Raw genomic sequence first — 20,838 nt, forward strand, 5'->3', positions numbered from 1 at the left:
CATCTCCGACTTTGTTTCGAGATGTTTAATATGTCAACAAGTGAAAGCGGAACATCAAGTGCCTTGAGGTTACTTGACCGATCATGATACCCGAGTGGAAATGGGATCGAGTCACAATGGATTTTGTGTCCGGACCGCCATTGTCGACAAGTAAGAAGGATGCGATTTGGGTTGTTGTTGATAGGTGACTAAGTCGGCTCACTTTATCCCCGCATCGCACGGATTTTTCATTGGATAAACTAGCTGAATTGTCTTTCTCAGATTGTGAGATTACACGGGGTACCAATTTCTATTGTGTTGGATAGAGATCCGAGATTCACCTCACGATTTTGGAAGAAATTGCAAGAAGCTTTGGGTACCAAGTTGCATTTTAGCACCGCTTTTCATCCACAAACCGACGGCCAATCCGAACGGATAATTCAGATACTTGAGGATATGTTGAGATGTTGCATCCTCAAGTTTAGTGGTTCATGGAAGCGGTATTTACCTTTGATTGAATTCGCATACAACAATAGTTTTCAGTCAAGTATTAAGATGACACCTTACAAGGCTTTGTAAGGTCGAAAATGCCGTACGCCATTGTTTTGGACCGAACTCGGTGAAAGTAAAATTTTCGGAGTGGACTTGATTAAAGATGCTGAACAGAAAGTAAAAGTCATCCGTGAAAGTCTAAAGGCAGCCGCAGATCGTCAGAAATCGTACGCGGATCTGAAACGAAAAGACATTGAGTTTCAGGTGGGGGATAAAGTGTTTCTTAAAGTTTCGCCTTGGAAAAGATACTCGATTTGGCCGTAAAGGCAAATTGAGTCCGAGGTTCATCGGACCATATGAAGTATCCGAACGAGTCGGTCGATTCGTGTCGATTGATTTTGCCCCGAACTTGAAAAGATTCACGACGTCTTTCATGTTACGATGCTTGACGTTATAGATCGATCCGTCGCATATAATTAGTCCATCGAGGTTGAAATTCAAGCCGATATGAGTTATAAAGAAGAACCGATTCGTATCCTAGCCCGTGAAGTGAAGGAGTTGCGAAACAAAAGGGTTCCGTTAGTAAAAGTGTTATGGCTCAAACACGGGATGGAAGAAGCTACTTGGGAACCCGAGAATTCTATAAAAGAGCGATACCCAAACCTATTTACGGTAAGATTTTCGAGGACGAAAATTTCTTAAGTGGGGAGAGTTGTGACACCAAAATTGACCCTAGTCGGAAGTGGTTTCGGGACCGCTAAACCGAGTCACCGAAATGTTTGAACGTAGTATTTATTGTCTAAAATATGTGATTATGAATGTGTGAAAGTTTTATGTTTCGATTTAGTAAATTTCATGTGAATTTAGTCAATAGGACTTGTGTGACACTTTTGAAATGTGATAGGCTAATCTATAAGGATCTAATAGTGCATGTAATCAACAAGGAGGGCTTGCATGTCAAATTTCCCTAAATCCAAGCCTAGTGGCCGGCCATGACAATGAAATATGGGCAAAACATGTCATAGACATGTTTTGTTGGTGCATCATGGGAGGAAAAAAAAATAAAATAAGGAGTATGGGTAATAATGAAATGGAAAAAAAAAAGAAAAAGATGAAAAAAAAAGGGATTATGATGAAAACAAAGAAAAAAATGTTCATCCTTTTTCATCTCTTTTGGCCGAAATTCTCTAAGGAAGGAGGAAGCGCTTTTGATTCATGTTTGGTTTGGAAGAGGATTAGGAGGAGATTTGGCCATACTTGCATCTAGATTAAGGTATGTTTGAGGTTGTGCCATGAGATTCATGCATGTTCTTAGTTGCTAGCTTGAGTTCTAATTAGTCCATGGTTCAAAACTTTGCTATATCATGGGGATGATATTCGACCAAGGTAGATTTTGTGTTAATGCCATTGCATGCTAAATATGAAGCTTGTTAATGACACATGTGATGGTGGATTGATGACTCTTGGATTTTCATTTTAGCATTTTTGAGTAAGACGTTAAGTTTTGGAATTGATGGAACAGAGAGTATGCTTAAGTTGTGTTATGAACAACTATGTGTTAAATCGAGGTTTGCTAAGCTAGCTATTAAGGTGAAGTGCAATGTTAGTGATTGATTAATAGTGTATATACATGTATGCATATTCGGCCATCAAATTAAGAGCATAGGTGATGATGAGTCTATGCTTTGTACATTCGGCCATATATATATATATATGCATGTGTGATTGGATTATTGATAGTAGGGCTATAGCATATGGTTATGAGCCGAATAGCTAAGAGCATGAGGTTGCAAGATAAAAATTTTACCATGCCGTTCCGTATGTCATAAAATCATTAAAATGTGAATATCAATATGTGTAGCAAAGCGCTTGAATGAGTTAATTTATTTGTTTAAGCTCAAGATCCTAAAGGAGAGGCATCCAACAAGGGGAAATCGAAGGTCATCGAGTAGCCGACTTGGAATTATTTTACACCACACAAGGTAGGTCACTAAGCATATATTTTGTATTGATTTAAATAGACATAATGTCTATGTAATTATGACGAAAGGAATGATAAATTTATATACATGTATGTATGTGGTGATGAAAGTATTGAATGAAAAGAAAAGAGGTGAGATGCATCGAGTTGTTGATTTCAGCACTAAGTGTGCGGGTATAAACATTTGTGATCATGAGAATGGCACTAAGTGTGCGGGTTTAAAATTTGTACAGCACTAAGTGTGCGAGTTTGATCATATAGCACTAAGTGTGCGAGTTGATTATATAGCACTAAGTGTGCGGACTCACTATATGCTTTTGAATCACTATTGACACTGAGTGTGCGACATTATTGAGTTGATCACGGACAGCGGATCGAGTAAGTACCTTGAGTTCTTGGCTAATAGGCGCTATGTTTATATTTGGAGTTGAGCTTGGTAAGTTTTGAACCTATGTGACAATTCAAATTGAAGTCATGTACATAAGAATTATCGTGGAATAAGTGAAAGGTCATGTAGATGTATAATTGTAACGAAAACAAAATGGTGTATAAAAATGCCTCAAATATCCTATTGATTAGTATATGGAATGTGAATGTGTAACTTGGTATGAGATTGAATCGAAAGGTCTAAGGAACTATGGTATAGTTCGGTTTGAATGGAGTAATTAGCCTCGTTCCATTTTGTTTCCTCTTGTGATAATGTTATTAATGGTTGGTAGTGCATTGCTTATGACTTACTGAGTTATATACTCATTCGGTGTTTGCTTGTCACCTATTTTAGGTTTCTTGGACTCGACTTTTTGCGTATTCGGGACTGTCATCGAAGTCATCACACCGGCTAACAACTTTTGGTATTTTCTTCTTAGTTGGTCTAGGAGTACATTTCGACATGTATAGGCTATTATGCTTTGTTGAAATTGGTATGTAAACTTTTAGCCATGCGAAAATGGCGTAAATGTTCGGTTGGAATTGGTTTTGTGATGTTTGGACACCAGTCATGGTTATAATTTGGGACATGCATGATGAATTATTAGTTAAATCAAGGAAAAGTCATGAAATAGGCATAGTTTGTTTTAGTAACAGATGCAGACAGCAGCAGTGGTGTCGATGTGAAAAATCATTAAAAATAGCAGGAATGGAATTAAATAGTGAATAAATTATGTAAATGAGCCTTGATGAATCTACTTTCATATGGAAGAAACGAAACGGTCATATGAGTTGTATCCTAAGAGATATTTAGGTATTCGTGAAACAGGGACAGAACGGTTTCTGGATTCCCTTTTCCGAATTTGGAAATTCATTATAAATTAACCAGAGATAATTAGGAGTCATACCATATATTTATAGATTCCTATTTGAGTCTAGTTTCTATAGAAACAAACGGCATCAGTATTGAAGCCCTGCACAGGGAGATATTCAAGTTGTAACACACGAAGGTCAGTGTAGTCGACCCCTGTAACATGGGAGACTTTAACTAATAAACTGTACTAATTGGCTCTACAAAAAATTCTAGAAAAAAATCTGTAGATGGACATATGAGTCTAGGTTCAGGGAAAAATTACGAAACTGATTTTCGAGTTTTGAAACTCCAGATATAATTTTTAAGGCTACAGTGATGCAGTAACCAGCTTGTCTGGAAATTTTTTTTTATGGACTGTGAAAACAATTAAGTTAAGTCTGTGTGCACCTTGTATTCGACTCCGGTAACAGATTCGGGTAGGGGTGTTACAATTTCACCTTCCTACTAGTGGTCAAGGTAGATTTCGTCAGTTTCTCATCATCATGCATTTCTCGCCATTCTTCCATCGTCTCAAGCCAGACAGTTTTACCTTTTTCAGAGTTCACCACTTTGGCATTGCCATTGACTCTTTGTCCCTAGGTCATTTCATATACTGTGCCACTAAGGCGTATTCTTCAGTTCAGATGTTTTCCCTTATTTTCAGACACTTGCTTGATCAATAGGTAGCCACAAAAGCATCCACTTAACTTAAATAGCCATTGTAATACCCCTAACTCGTATCAGTCGTCAGATTAGGGTTACAGAATATTACAACACATACCAAAACAAATGACAACATAAATCATTAAATTATTAATTTAAATAACAAATATTCAAAACCAATGATCATTCATAGCATATATACAATTATGGGCCTTATGTCGAGCTTATGAAACCTAAAAATCAATTTGGAAACAATTAGGGACTAATTTGAAATAAAACAAAAAAATGAAAAAAATTTGAAAACAGGGGTCACACGGTCGTGTCGCCAAGCCATGTGACAACCTGAGACTGTAACATGTAGGTTTGTGCAAGTGTACACAGTCGTTATCATGTAATAAGTAAGTATCAAGTTATCGTCTCCACAGGGATTGTATTTGTGTTAAATCACTTGATTGTAAAATTACCCTTAAAAATTCGGTAGATAAAAACACAATATGGTTGAGAAGTGATGATTAAAATATATTAAACTAAATGCAATGAACCCTAATGCAAATTATCCTAAGTATGCAAACTATATGAATGAAATATATTTTAGCAAAATTAAACACAATTTGCAACAATTATAACATAAATAAACTAGGAGAATTACTTTAATTAAACTCAAATTATCATCAACATGCTTAATAACATTCGAAAAAACATTCCATGGAAACTCAATCTTTCATGAGTTTGGAAACCACATTAGGTCCTTTCAAAATCCTTTACTTAGTAAATATGCATTTCACTGATCCTTATTTACTAAGGGTTTCTTAGCATTCGTGTGAGGTAAATGGGAAATGTTAGGTTTGAAACAGTTTAATCACATAAATCAAAAAACTATGTAGATAACAAAGCTTGGTTAGAGTTGTCATGCAACTTGCAATTTAATCAGGTTAGGATCTAAATTGAGCATGCACATTTCAATTATGTGTCTACTAGTCGTCATCTGGTTAGGATCACTTAGCTAATTCAGGTGCATTTCAATCATGTATGAATGAAATATACACTTGATTTTAATTGAAAACATGATCATTTAGGCACAAACATTATAAGCATGAATCAAATAAATATTATTTAATCTAAGCAATCATCCTAGCTTAAATAAAATTAAGCTAACATTGTTGTAAACAAGAACAAAGAACACATAGAAAACATTTTTAGATTAAATTAAAGAAAAGAAATATTAAACCTAAATTAGAGTGGCTGTCACCCAAGACTTTGACCGACGAGGCTCCTTCACTCCTTCGCTTTGCTTCTTTACTGATGGCTCTCCAAATTGGCCGACCAAGGGCTCTTTAAGAGGATTAATTGCTAAAATCTCTATAAAGAGATGATGCTAGGCATGGGGAATGGAAAATGCTAAAGAGAATTGAGAAAGAATAGAGAATTATGAGGGATGAGGAATGGTGGATGATGGATGAGGGATCAAATGAGGTCTTATTTATAAGTGAAAAGAAGAGGGTAGTTTGTTAAAAATAGAGAGGTTTAGTCTCTTTAAGCTTTTCCAATGAGTGATCGGCCATGATTAGTGGATTTTGAGTTGAATTTTGCTTGATTTTTAAGCAATTTAAATGCGATAACAACTCAGGACTGAGACTCGGTCAAATGTAAATATTCGGGCAAATCTCTAATTTCTTCAACATTATAAGGACCTTGTGTAATGAAACCAAAAAGTGGTTTATGTGGAAGGCCATGTGTAGTCGAAATTGGGTTGACTTGATCTTCAATTTGGACGGTTTTTGTAATCCAACAAAGCTATCAGACCTGTCCAAAATAAATCAATAAATTAAAGGACCAAAGAATAAAATATATAATTAATTAAAACCCAAATTATTAATGACTTATTTTAAAATGAATTATTAAATATAATTTTATATTTTATTATTTAATTTATCATGCATGGCCCATTTTATGTCTTAAAAATATAATATGTTCAAATAAATATAAAATAAGTCATTTTATGCATGAAAACTATATAATAAAGCATAAAATCATAAAATCACATTTTAATAATTTCTATGTCCTAATTTCATATTTTCACATATTTCATTAATTTATTAAACAATTACTCAGTTTTAACAACAAAATTTATGTGAAAAGGTGATAAATTGCATAGGAAAAATCCTATATATTTTTTAGTTTACATAGACTGTGTGAGGAAAACCTGCACCAAAATTGAATAGACCACATTGGCATGTGAGTGGTTGTGTGTGACACACGGCGTAATGCCCAAAATTTTATATTTATGCTTTTGTAATTAATTGACACAAATCTATATCTGCTTTAGTGGTTAAGTGTTTTGGGTGTGTGTGAGAGGTCTCAAGTTCAAGCCATGTCGTTGGCAAATTTTTGGAATTTTTCCAAATAAAGCCTTAACCTTTCCCAGTAGGCTTAAGTTTAATTTTTGGTAGGATCATATCAGAATGTGCCTGCTGGTCTGGTGGTTAAGTGGAGTGTTAATATGTTGGCGGTCTTGAGTTCAAATCCCTGTGCAAGTATGGGAATTTATTTTTTTTAGGTTGACCAAAAGAGTTTCGGTCAAACAAGGAGTCTGAGAATGTGTGTGTTAGTGGGTTAGTGGGAGAAAAGGAGGGATTGGGATGTTTTATTTTAGTTTTAAATTTTTTCTATCCTCCAGAAATTCCCTAAAATTTTTAAACGTCAAAACTCTTCTCTTCTTCCCTTTGGGTTTTAATTCTTTTTCGGTAAAATTTTTTTTAATTCTTTAATTTTGGATCGTCAATCCTACATTTAATCATTTTTCTGCGGCCTCCTATTCTTTAGTCGGTTGGTAAGTGTATTTATAATTGCTTTACTTATGGTTTGGGTTTCATAGTGTTAGATTTTGAGGATAAAATGTTAAAGTCTACATTTTGTATTCTCGAACCTTTTTGTTGGATTAAAATTCTATTCTGTTCAAAAGAAAATCATAAAGGAGGGGACTCGCCTCTCCTAGAATCTTAGTTGGAGGCATTCAAAAATTCGAATAAGCATTGGATATTTGAATTGTGACTTGATTAGTCAAGAAAGTTCGGTTTAATTTATCATTTTAAGAGATTAATTCAGGGTAATTGGTGAAATGTAGGTTCTGGTGATCTTGGATGTGTCATTACATTAAAACCGAAACAAGTGTGTACCTAAAATCATAGAAAACGAGAAACGAAAAAAGTTAAAAAAATAAATCCGTCGACGCCACACCAGCCTGTGGTAGGCTGTGTGATAATATAGGGGCGTGTGATTGACGATCCAGGCCGTGCGTGTAAGACACGGGCACATGACACGACCGTGTGATGGCTAGTGAGGTAGTGTGCGACACACAGGCTTGACCTATTGGGCCATGTGGGCCACATAAGTGAACCACACAGGCGTGTGGGATTCTAGGCCAGGCCATGTGATCCACACGGCCTAGCCACATGGGCGTGAGAGCCTCTTTTTCTGAAATGATCTGTAAGGTTACACAAGTCGCCCAAGTCGACTATGGACCTACTGTAGGGTCGGTAAGCGCTACTTAAACCCTTCATTGAGTATTCTGACTGTCTGATTTCTGTATCGAGCATGAACTGAGATATCTGAACTGAATGTATGATCTGATAAATTGCATATTAACATGTCATTTTTGTTTGTTGCATTGCATTGGGGTTGGGATGATGTCGTTGGGAGGAAGTATTCTGAAATGCTCTTAAGCCTGATATTTGGCAACTCAGCTGCAACTATCTGATTATGTACCGCATTTCAATAAAGCATGGTGTGTAAGGATGGGTGGGTTGATTTTATCCTCACATGGTGTGTAGGGTTGGATGGAGATGCTGTGTAGAGGCTGGTGGGTAGGATTCTAGTATTCTGTCTGCATACTGTATCTGACATGGGCTAAGGCCCTAAGTTGTATCTGATTCTATACCTGATGGGCTATGGCCCTAAATGATTCTGTAAAGGGCTCCGGCCCCTGACTGTTTATTTATGGCACCTGATGTGTATTCTGTATGTCTGATTTACGTGGGGGTTACACACTAAGTTTGCAAAAACTCACCCTTTTCTGTTTCATCTATGTAGGTAATCCCCAGACTTGATAGATCAACGCAGCAGAGGCCTCAGTGGTGACCACCACTACTGAACTTCTTATTTACAATTTTTGCGGTTACCTCGTTCATGTTTTGTTGGTATTTTGTGTATGATAGACTTAGGGACTGTTTGGTTTTTAATTTGAGATTTTGAACTGTTGATTATAGGTTTATAAACCACAACACAACAAAGTACCATTTTCCTAAAATAAACTAAGATTTTTTGTAAATAATAACAGTTTCGAAAATTATTGGGTTTCAAAAGCTTCCACGTAAAAGAAATGTTTTAAAACAAATCAATCAGTCCACATTTTCCCGAACTAGGTAATAGATAATAACTAGAATGTGTTAACGTCAACACATTTTCAAAAACACTCTTATGTGATATCGCCAGATTCGGCCATAATGTCCTGGCCGGGTCTGGGGTGTTATATTTAGTGGTATTAGAGTCAGGTTGCAAAACTCGGCTGTAGATTGGGTTTTAAACATGGTTTTAAAGAAATCATTTTCAATGGGTTGAAATATTTTTGATTAAGAATGCAGTATACTGAGTGAGTCTCCGGTGCCTATCCTGTAAGTTTTCTAAAATTGGTATTGTTTATTTTGTAATATTGTAGATAGTATAATCTAAAACTACTATAGGTAGTAAACCGTACTAAAAACACTCTAGTTAGTGTATGCTGAAACCTGTAGTGAGACTGCAACTTACGAAAATAAACTCTGAACTTCTGATATTGTTTTTCATAAAAAATCTATTAATAAATATTGAAACTGTAACTGATCCATAAAATTTATAGCATAGATAAATTCGATTAGACAATGAGTGCATGAGGTATCTGTGGACTGGTACTAGAGGCTGAGGTAGAGACCGTAGAGGGGCTTGAGCTGAATCCTCCTCCATGGATAATATACCAAATTTGGACACAAGTGAGATGCCGGTGTCGCCTACTACTGAGACTGGGTCTCGTGATCGTATGGCTGGGTGTAATATCTTGATTTTGGGCCTAGTCGGAATAGTGGTTTCGTGACCACAAAATCCGAGATAGAAATAATTATTTTATGATTATTTTGAGGTTTATGATAAGATTGCATAATTGTGTGAAAATTTCGTGAAGAAATTTTATGCATAAAGTGCTTAAATTGAAATTAGGGGCTAAATCGAATAATTTGTAAAACTTGCATTCTAGAAGTTTCTAGTATGAAATTGTTTTGAAATATTAATTAGGAGGTCTTAAATAGAATTTTACCAATTTTTAAGTCTATGGACAAAAATTGGACATGGATGGAATTTTTGGAAAGTTTAGTAGTAAGGGCATTTTGGTCATTTAGGGGTAAAATGAATTAAAATACAAAATTAAAAGCCAATTTTGCTCATCTTCAACCCCATGGCCGAATATAGCAAGGAGAAACCATGGCTAGGGTTTTCAAGCTTCCAAGCTCGATTGTAAGTCCGTTCTAGCCTTGTTTTTAATGATTTTTACGTTTTGGAGTCGATGGCTCGATTTAGCTTATGCTAGCAATAATTTAACCTAGAGTTTATATTTGGAAAAATACCCATAGGTGAAATTTGTGTATTTTGGTGTTTTATGATAGAATATGAGGTTTTAAATTATGTTAGACAACTTGTGCTACTCGGTTTTAAGTGAAAACGAGCAAAAGGGCTTAATCGGTAAAAATACCTAATAGTCATAAGTACATGTTAGAGTGAGAATTTGATGTTGCCATAGAAGGGAAAAATGATCAGCATGTCATAAAACATAAGAAAATAGGCTGAAGTTTAATTTACGAGCTTTGGGGCAAAAGTGTAAATATGCAAAAGTTTAGGGGCAAAATTGTAATTTTTCCAAAATATGATTTTGGGTCAATTTGAATAATGTGAGTCCTAATTAGACTATATTTTAAATGATAGAGCAAGGAAAACTAAAATTTGAGCTAAAATGGGGAAAATACCAAGTTGTGGACGAAATGGTAAAAGTAGCCATTTTCGCATACGAGGTAAGTTCATGTGTAAATAATGTAGTATAATTGTTATTTTTAAGTTATTGATGTTAATTATATGATATGCTGATTTTTATCATGAAATATATGCTTTGTGGTTATTTCAGAACAAAATGCAAATTATGTGAATTATTTGTTAAATATAAAGTGCTACCGAGTATTGGTTTTGGTATTTTACGGAAGATGGCATGGAGATGTGTTCAACGGGTAAAGTTCTACTGAAATGGAGGAATACTCAAGATGAAAGGGACGTATTGGTAAGTGTTGTGAAATGGGTACTTTGAACAGGTATGTACTTAACCCTCGGGTTGAAAAATCGATATAACAACAATATGGTAAGATGATAAATGAAAATGTGATATGAATGTTTCGGTGATGATTCTGCAAATGATGTTTTATGTTTGCTTATATAGTTATGTTACTTGCTATTTGCATGTGAACTTACTAAGCATTTATGCTTACTCCCTCCTTTTCATTCCTTGTAGTGTTGACAAGCCAGCTCGGAAATCGAAAACGGTTGGAGGCACGCTCACACTATCCGTATACCATCTTGGCATAATGGCTTGTATATTTTGAGTATGGCATGTATAGCATTATAATCATTTTGTATATATGGTCTTATGATATGGTTATTGAGTGGTATGGAAATGCTTGGTAATGATTAGCCATTGGAATGGCTAATCATGATCATATTTGGTGTTATGTATGTCAAATTGCTAGCTAATCCATGGAAACCATGAAATAGGTAAAATTTACCATAAAATAGATTCAGACAGCGAGAGTGACGTGAATTTGAAAAATCACTAAAAATAGTAAAAATGAAATTAAATAATGAATAAGTTATGGAATCGAAGCTTGATGAGTCTATTTTCATATGGAAGAAGCGAAACAGGTATATGAGCTATATTTTATGAGATGTTTAAATTTTTGTGAAATAGGGCCAGAGCGATTTCTGGATCCCCTGTTCTGACTTTGGAAATTCACCATAAATTTTACAAAGATAATTAGAAGTCATGCTTTATATGTACAGATTCCTTATTGAGTCTAGTTTTATTAGAGACAAACGTCATAGTCATTGAAGCTTTGTATAGGGAGATATCTAATTCGTAATACACAGATGTCAGAGTAGTTGAACCCTGAAACAGGGGAGACTTTAACTAATAAACTGTACTAATTTGCTCGACCAAAAATTCTATAAAAAATTGGTAAATAGATATATGAGTCTAGTTTCAGGGAAAATTTATGGAATTGGATTTCGAGTTTCGTCACTCGAGATATGATTTTTAAAGCGACTGTGATGTAGTTAGCCAGCTTGTCTGGAAATTTTAAAATAAATTGTTTGAGCTGTTTAAGTAATGAATTAAGTCTATTAACACCTCGTGTTTGACTCCGACGACGGTCTCGGGTACGGGGCGTTACATTTGGTGGTATCAGAGCAGGTTTAGTCAGTTCTCGGACTAACCTAGCATGTGTAAAAGTTTAGCTATACATGCCACTGATCCGTGATAGTGTGATGTCTTCCGACGCGTATGAGTACCGTCTTATTTAGACAGGTACTCTCCAACCGAAATGTGCCGACCATGTTCAATGTTATGTGAAGGTATTTGAGTAAAATTATGATTATGATAAGTCTCGGTTCAGAAAAGTATGAATAAAGGTTTATGATACATATGTGATAAATATTCATATTTGCTTAATGCTCATATGATGTAGTGTATGTGGCTTACTTGATAAGATGAATGGAATAAATAGAAAGTAGTAAAGGTATGAATAAAGGTCATAATATCATGATACGAATGAAAATGTCCTTGTCTTGATTGGACGTTGAATGTTGATGAATGTTAATGATATATAATTTTTATGAGATAAAGGATTATAATGAAATGAACTTATCTATGTTAAATTGTTGGACTGAATTATATGATTGTAATGATATGTACATGATGATGCACGGAATGAAAGTTGTGATTGTGATGCAAATATCTATGTTTGTTTGGTCTTATATGATGTCATGAGCATGACTTAATTTAATTAAATGAATGGATAAGTAAAGCTATCTAGAAAACATAGAATGTATGCATAAGTATATTGTCTAAATGGACAATAGGAAAATTTGTGTAAGCCAACATGAATGTTGCATTGCCTGAATGAATGACATGATTTTGATGATGTTGCTATGATGATGGGAGTTATGTCATATGTGTATGTGTAAGAAAGTCGAGTCAAAGGTCCTACAACCCCTCCCCCTTACCGAAGTGGTACTTATAATGGAATTTCATGAGATTTGTATTGCATAAGTTTCCGGTTGAGAACCCAAAGAGTTTAGTGATAGAATAATTATAAGTATGATCAGAGATTGAAAATGAGTTGATAAGTAAAGTCAGAGCCAGTAAAGTATCGGATTGACGTAAAGATTATTGGAGTTATGCACTATCCCAATTAGAGAAGGAATTCTCTTTGGTAAATCGAATTACTCAGATGCAAGGCCGAGAAAAGTGTAAATCAAAATTTATTCAGAACTAGCCTTCTTTAGTGAATGGTTTAATATGAAATTTGTGACGGCAGAACTAGTTGGGGAAATGATATTTGAAATGTGAACTATCTGAGTGTGACAGATTATGACCAGGACAGATTTAGCGATCTCTTTTGAGATGTTCTATGTGTTCACCCGTTCTCGAAAATATTTCTATGGCTATTGATCTTGAAGAAATTCTTGTTATATGGGAATGTCTTCTAATTCGGTGTTGGATGAAAGCATTGGTAGTCATTGGTTTATAATTTATATTGCTCTATTTCATCGGGTATTCTATTTCATTTAAATCGATAAGAATTGATGAGAGAATACGTATGATATTATGATTCTGTTTCTTCTACTTGATGCTTCATCTGATATATATGTATGGGAAGATATATTGATCCTGTTATATTTGATTTCAGTGGGATTAAATGATGTTTTCTTCTAGACTTTCTTTCTTTGAAGAATTATCGGGGTATTCCGTATTTTCTCTATGAGTTTAGTTTTCGATTCTTCGGCATAGTATCGTATCTTGGGTTTCTTTATCCTGGATCTCTTTATTCTGGATTTCTTTATTCTGGGTTTCTCTACCTTGGATTTCTTTATTTGGTTTTCTTGTTATCTTTGTTCCATAATTTGTCAATTACGACTCATGTTCGAAGTGGGTTCTTCAACTCGTGATAATCATGTAAAATATGACTATACTTCTAATTTGATCTTAGTAATGTGGTGATTTTAGTATTGGGATTTTTTCTAATTTCTGTGTAAGGATTTGACATCAGTAAAGGCATAAGTGATAAAAGCGCGAGTTTCAGTCGGTATGGTGAATTATCTATTTGAAAGATTTCATGTGACAATTATTTCAGGATTATTTTTCCCAAGTCTGATAATAGAATTTCATTTTGTACGGATAAAAGAGTAAATAGTTTGAACGAGAAGTGTAAATTTATTAGAAAGAGTTGAATATTAGTTTAAGTCACTACGAATGATAAGGTTTCCATCTTGTGAAAGCTGAAAAGTTTATTACATGTTGACAAAGTTCGGATAGATGAGAATATTGGTAACCGAAGCGTCTGAACTAGACTAGTCTACATTGAGCAAAGACTTCCTGACTTTCAGTAATATATTATTGTATGAATTGTGATGTGTTTCAAGACAGTGAGGTAATGTGATAGTTTAGAGCATCTGATGTTACATAAAATCGGAGTTGTTAAAGGGGTTAAAGCTGAGCATTGGGATCTATCAAAATTATCCTTGTCAGTGTTGATATTGGGATGGAAATGAGAAGGATTATTCTTGAGGCCATATCAGAATCATTTCTATAGCGGAAAGAGGAAAATGTGATGTATCCTATTATTAAATGTTTGGCGAGATCTATAAATCATATCTGTATTGAATGAATTCCTACTCATCAGATTCATGGAATTTCAGGTCTCTTTGATTGTTGGATTTCTTTGAATTCTGGTCTCCATTAAATCAAGTTGAGATCCAGGTTTTATGTCATGATATCATGGGAAACTGAGAAGGGTTGAAAGTTTAAGAACTGTTAAGAGTTGAGACTGTAAGCTTTTAGATCATATGAGAAATTGAAGAGATGTATTGGAGGTACAGTCTAAGTGCAAGTTCTTCGGCACCGAATATGAGATTAAAAGTGAATACCACTTTTCTGGTAAGATTTTCGGGGACGAAAATCCCTAAAGGGGGGGAGAGTTGTAATATCTTCAACCCCATGGCCGAATATAGCAAGGAGAAACCATGGCTATGGCTTTTCAAGCTTCCAAGCTCGATTGTAAGTCCGTTCTAGCCTCGTTTTTAATGATTTTTACGTTTTTGGAGTCCCAGTAGCTCAATTTAGCTTATGCTAGCAATAATTTAACCTAGGGTTTATATTTGGAAAAATACCCATAGGTGAAATTTGTGTATTTTGGTGTTTTATGATAGAATATGAGGTTATAAATTATGCTAGACAACTTGTGCTACTCGGTTTTAAGTGAAAAGCGAGCAAAGGGCTTAATCGGTAAAAATACCTAATAGTCATAAGTACATGTTAGAGTGAGAATTTGATGTTGCCATAGAAGGAAAAATGATCAGCATGTCATAAAACATAAGAAAATAGGCGAAGTTTAATTTACGAGCTTTGGGGCAAAAGTGTAAATATGCAAAAGTTTAGGGGCAAAATTGTAATTTTACAAAATATGATTTTGGGTCAATTTGAATAATGTGAGTCCTAATTAGACTATATTTTAAATGATATAGCAAGGAAAACTAAAATTAGAGGCTAAAATGGGGAAAATACCAAGTTGTGGACGAAATGGTAAAAGTAGCCATTTTAGCATACGAGGTAAGTTCATGTGTAAATAATGTAGTATAATTGTTATTTTTAAGTTATTGATGTTAATTATATGATATGCTGATTTTTATCATGAAATATATGCTTTGTGGTTATTTTCGAATAAAATGCAAATTATGTGAATTATTTGTTAAATATAAAGTGCTACCGAGTATTGGTTTCAGTATTTTACGGAAGATGGCATGGAGATGTGTTCAACGGGTAAAGTTCTACTGAAATGGAGGAATACTCAAGATGAAAGGGACGTATTGGTAAGTGTTGTGAAATGGGTACTTTGAACAGGTATGTACTTAACCCTCGGGTTGAAAAATCGATATAACAACAATATGGTAAGATGATGAATGAAAATGTGATATGAATGTTTCGGTGATGATTATGCAAATGATGTTTTATGTTTGCTTATATAGTTATGTTACTTGCTATTTGCATGTGAACTTACAAAGCATTTATGCTTACTCCCTTCTTTTCATTCCTTGTAGTGTTGACAAGCCAACTCGGAAATCGAAAACGGTCGGAGGCACGCTCACACTATCCGTATACCATCTTGGCATAATGGCTTGTATATTTTGAGTATGGCATGTATAGCATTATAATCATTTTGTATATATGGTCTTATGATATGGTTATTGAGTGGTATGGAAATTCTTGGTAATTTTTAGCCATTTCAATGGCTAATCATGATCATATTTGGTGTTATGTATGTCAAATTGCTAGCTAATCCATGGAAACCATGAAATAGGTAAAATTTACCATAAAATAGATTCAGACAGCGATAGTGACGTGAATTTGAAAAATCACTAAAATAGTAAAAATGAAATTAAATAATGAATAAGTTATGGAATCGAAGCTTGATGAGTCTATTTTCATATGGAAGAAGCGAAGCAGTATATGAGCTATATTTTATGAGATGTTTAAATTTTTGTGAAATAGGGCCAGAGCGATTTCTGGATCCCCTGTTCTGACTTTGGAAATTCACCATAAATTTTACAAATATAATTAGAAGTCATGCTTTATATGTACAGATTCCTTATTGAGTCTAGTTTTATTAGAGACAAACGTCATAGTCATTGAAGCTCTGTACAGGGAGATATCTGATTCGTAATACACATATGTCAGAGTAGTTGAACCCTGAAACAGGGGAGACTTTAACTAATAAACTGTACTAATTTGCTCGACCAAAAATTCTATAAAAAATTTTTAAATAGATATATGAGTCTAGTTTCAGGGAAAATTTACAGAATTGGATTTTGAGTTTCGTAACTTGAGATATGATTTTTAAAGCGACTGTGAAGCAGCTAGCCAGCTTGTCTGGAAATTTTAAAATAAATTGTTTGAGTTGTTTAAGTAATGAATTAAGTCTATTAACACCTCGTGTTCGACTCCAGCGACGGTCTCGGGTACAGGGCGTTACACTGGGGATGACGCATTGTCCCAGGCTATGCTCAAGATTTTGGAGAGGATCGCTGGGGTAAATGTTGGATCTAGGAGCCAAGGGTCTGTTACAAAATGACTTCGGTCCAACGGGGCTGAGCTTTTTAGGGGTGTCACTGGAGTCGCCCCTAGCGTTGCCGAATATTGGATAGAGGCAACGAAAAGATTTATGGATGACTTGGACTGTACCGCTGAGCAAAAGCTTAAGGGGGTTGTTTCACTGCTTTGCGATGAGGCATATAAATGGTGGTTGCCTGTTAAGGAGGGCACCCAGCCCGAACGACTGACATGGGATCTTTTTAAGACGGCCTTCCAGGGTAAATATGTGGGGGCCAGTTATATCAACGCTAGGAGGCGGGAGTTCCTTAATCTTACTCAAGGGGATCATTTAGTGGCCAAGTATGAGGCTGAGTTCCTGAGATTAAGCCGTTATGCATGAGGCATGGTGGCAACTGAGTGTGAGCATTGCGTCTAATTTAAGGATGGTCTTAAGGATAGTTTGCGAGTTCTAATAGCTCCGCAGAGGGAGAGTGAATTTCTTGCTCTAGTTGAGAAGGTGAAGATTGTCAAAAAAGTAAAACGCAATAAGCACCAAAATTGGGACAGAGGAAAGACTAAGAGGGATTCAGAGCCCTCGAATTTTGGGATGAGGCCTAAGAAAAAGACCATATATGATGGGCTAGTGAGATTTGGGCCATATACAACACTTACTAGGGTGGCGCTTTGTGGAAATTATGGTAGACGTCATCTGGGCGAGTGTTGGAGGACTACTGGGGCATGCCTGAGATGTGGGTCAACTAAGCATCATGTTAGAGATTGTCCATTAAGAACTAATCAGATCCAAGATTCAGTTACTGGGATTGTAAATTTGTCGAGGGTAGTTCAGCAGCGACCTAGGGGCAAGCGTTAGGCCAGGGGTGTTAACGACATGGGCCAAGGACAGAGAGCACTGGGCAGAGGTGCAGGGTCGATTACGGTGAGGCAGCCTATTTTGGTCTCCGCTACTCGTCGTCGTGAGGACAGAGATGCTCCAGATGTCATTACAGGTACGTTTTTAATAGTTGATGTACCTTATCTTGCATTGATAGACATAGGCTCTACCCACTCATATGTAGCTAGTACTGTGTCTGAAACTTTGGGGATTCTAGTCAAGAGTACTGATAGTGAGGTAACGGTGTTAAGTCCTTTAGGGCAATCCATCCGGGTTAGTAGATTGTATAAAATGTTCTGCTAGAGATTCAAGAGACAATATTTCTGGCTAATATAATGGAGCTTCCGTTTGGGGATTTTGATCTAATTCTGGGGATGGATTGGCTGGTTAAACACCGAATGAGTCTGGATTGTACGAAAAAAAGGGTTGTCTTAAGGATTGAGGAGGACAACGAGGTAGTTGTGATTGGGGAACGATGAGACTATTTGACCAATGTGATTTCTGCATTGGTAGTGGAAAAGTTAGTGAGAAAAGGATGTGACATTCTTGGCCTACATCAGTGTTTCTAATTCTAGGGACTCTTCAGTTAAGGACATCAAAACAGTGATGGACTTTCCAGATGTGTTTCCTGAGGAACTACCGGGATTGCCTCCAAGCTAAGAGGTGGAATTTGGGATTGAATTGATCATTGGTGCAGCTCTGGTGTCTATCGTGCCCTACCAAATGGCACCAAAAGAGTTGGCGGAACTTAAGGCTCAGATTCAGGAGCTATTAGATCGTGGGTTCATTTTCCCAGTGTGTCTCCATGGGGAGCACCTGTAGTATTCATGAAAAAGAAAGATGGGACAATAAGGATGTTTATCGACTACTGTTAGTTGAACAAGTTAACGATCAAGAATAAGTACCCACTTCCAAGTATAGATGACTTATTCGACCAGTTCAGAGGGGGCTTTGTGTTTCCTAAGATTGATCTGCATCCGGGCTATCATCAGTTGAGAGTTAAGGAGGCCGATGTGCATAAGACGGCATTTAGGACTCGATATGGACATTACAAGTTCCTAGTTATGCCCTTTGGTTTGACTAATACACTAGTGACATTTATGGATTTGATGAACCTAGTATTTTAGCCCTACCTAGATTAGTTTGTAGTGGTGTTCATCGATGACATCTTGGTATATTCTAAGACAGAGGATGAGCACGATGAGCATCTCAGAATGGTTCTATAGGTTCTTTGTGAGAAACAGTTGTATGCGAAGTTCAGCAAGTTTGAGTTTTGGCTTCAGGAAGTAACATTTCTGGGACATGTAGTTTCTGCTGAGGGGATACGAGTCGATCTTCGTAAGATTGAGGCGGTGTTGGATTGGAAAAGGCCGAAGAATGTGTCTGACATCCGTAGCTTTCTGGGGCTGGTAGGATATTATGGACGTTTTGTAGAAGGGTTCTCCTTGATCGCAGCTCCATTGACTAAGCTTCTGCATAAAGGAGTTCCTTTCGATTAGATTGATGCATAGCAAGAGAGCTTTGACAAGCCCAAGATCGTTTTAACTCAGTCTCCTCTTTTGATACAGCCTAAGTCCAGTAAAGAATTTGTTTGGGTTGCGTATTAATGCAAGACGGAGAGGTGGTTGCTTATGTGTCTCGTCAGCTCAACACGCATGAGGCTAATTATCCAACGCATGATTTGGAATTGGCAGCAGTAGTCTTCACTCTGAAAATCTGGAGGCACTATCTATACGTGAGAAGTGTACTATCTACACTGATCACAAAAGCCTCAAATATCTCCTCACTCAGAAAGAGCTAAATCTTAGACAGCGTAGATGGGTTGAATTGCTTAAGGATTATGACTGCACCAACGAGTATCATCCTGGGAAAGCCAATTTGGTGCCTGATGCACTAAGCCGTAGGGCTATGATCGATCTGAGAGTGATGTTCACTCAACTTAGTTTATTCGACGATGGGAGTCTGTTGGTAGAACTTCAAGTGAAACCTACATGGATTGGTCAGATCAGAGATAAACAATTTAGGGATAAGTCTCTTGAGTTGTATTTCCGTTATGTTGAAAATGGTGTAACTATGAATTTTAGGATTAATAAGGATGGGGTATTGTGTTTCTGCGGTTGGATTTGTGTATCAAATGATGAGAATTTGAAATTTTCGATTCTGAGGGAGGCGCATGGTAGCCCTTATGCTATGCATCCTGGCGGGAATAAAATGTACCGAGATCTGCGAGAGTTGTACTGGTGGCCAGGGTTGAAGCATAAAATTACTGACTTCGTTGCTCGTTGTTTGACTTGTCAGAAGGTTAAGGCTGAGCATCAGTTACCTTCGAGTTTGCTGCAGCTGGTAAAGATACCATTATAAAAATAGAAGCAAGTAACGATGGACTTTGTTAGTGGGTTCCCTCTAAAACCCACTAAGAATGATTTTGTCTGGGTCTGTAACAGTCCAGTTTATACTCTAGTCAAAATAGTGGTTTCAGGACCACAAATCTAAGTCAGAAAAATGTTTAAATATTATTTTCTATGCTTATGATATGTGAATTAGCATGTGTGAAAGTTTCGTATAAAAATTTGGTTATTTGTGTGCTTAATTTGATAAAATTACCTAATCGCGTAAAATGTAAAAGTTGCCTGCTATTTGACATGACTTACTAAATAAGAGGTCCTTATGTTGTTATTTGGCCATTGAACTTATGAGTGGACATTAACGGCCTTGTTATTAATGTTTTAAATGTTATAAAGCTAATGGAAAAATGGTAAATGATGAATTAATAGATGTTTAATAAAACCAAAGCATGAAATTGGCTCTTATTCATGTTCCATAGCCGAAAATAGCAGAGAAAATAAAAGAAAAAGAACACCTAAGGTTCGGCCATTTCATTCCTTGATTAAGGTATGAGTTTTGTCGATTTTTGATAATTTCTACATTTTTGTAATCGTTGCTTCGAGTACTATCTAGCCCATGTCTCAATTTTTGAATTTTTTGATGATTTTTAGATATGCCATAGATGAAACTATGAGCTTTTTGATGTTACTTGATGAATTATGAAAGATATATTTTGTGTTAACATATATTGTTTTTGAATTTTTGGTGATTTTGATTAAAATGGGCTAAATTGTGAA

The 20,838-nt window shown here is 36.0% G+C and overlaps 1 protein-coding gene across 1 annotated transcript; it reads left to right on the forward strand.

The window, feature by feature from the left end:
• Positions 1 to 17,713: 17,713 nt before the first annotated feature.
• LOC108459118 (uncharacterized mitochondrial protein AtMg00860-like) lies at positions 17,714 to 19,215 on the forward strand. Its single transcript, XM_017758481.1, has 2 exons — positions 17,714 to 17,831; positions 19,025 to 19,215. Exons 1-2 carry the CDS (start codon positions 17,714 to 17,716, stop codon positions 19,213 to 19,215), a joined length of 309 nt encoding a protein of 102 aa, XP_017613970.1.
• Positions 19,216 to 20,838: the final 1,623 nt, after the last annotated feature.

Source organism: Gossypium arboreum, chromosome 4 (genome assembly GCF_025698485.1).
Source record: "Gossypium arboreum isolate Shixiya-1 chromosome 4, ASM2569848v2, whole genome shotgun sequence".
Taxonomy (NCBI): Eukaryota; Viridiplantae; Streptophyta; class Magnoliopsida; order Malvales; family Malvaceae; genus Gossypium; species Gossypium arboreum.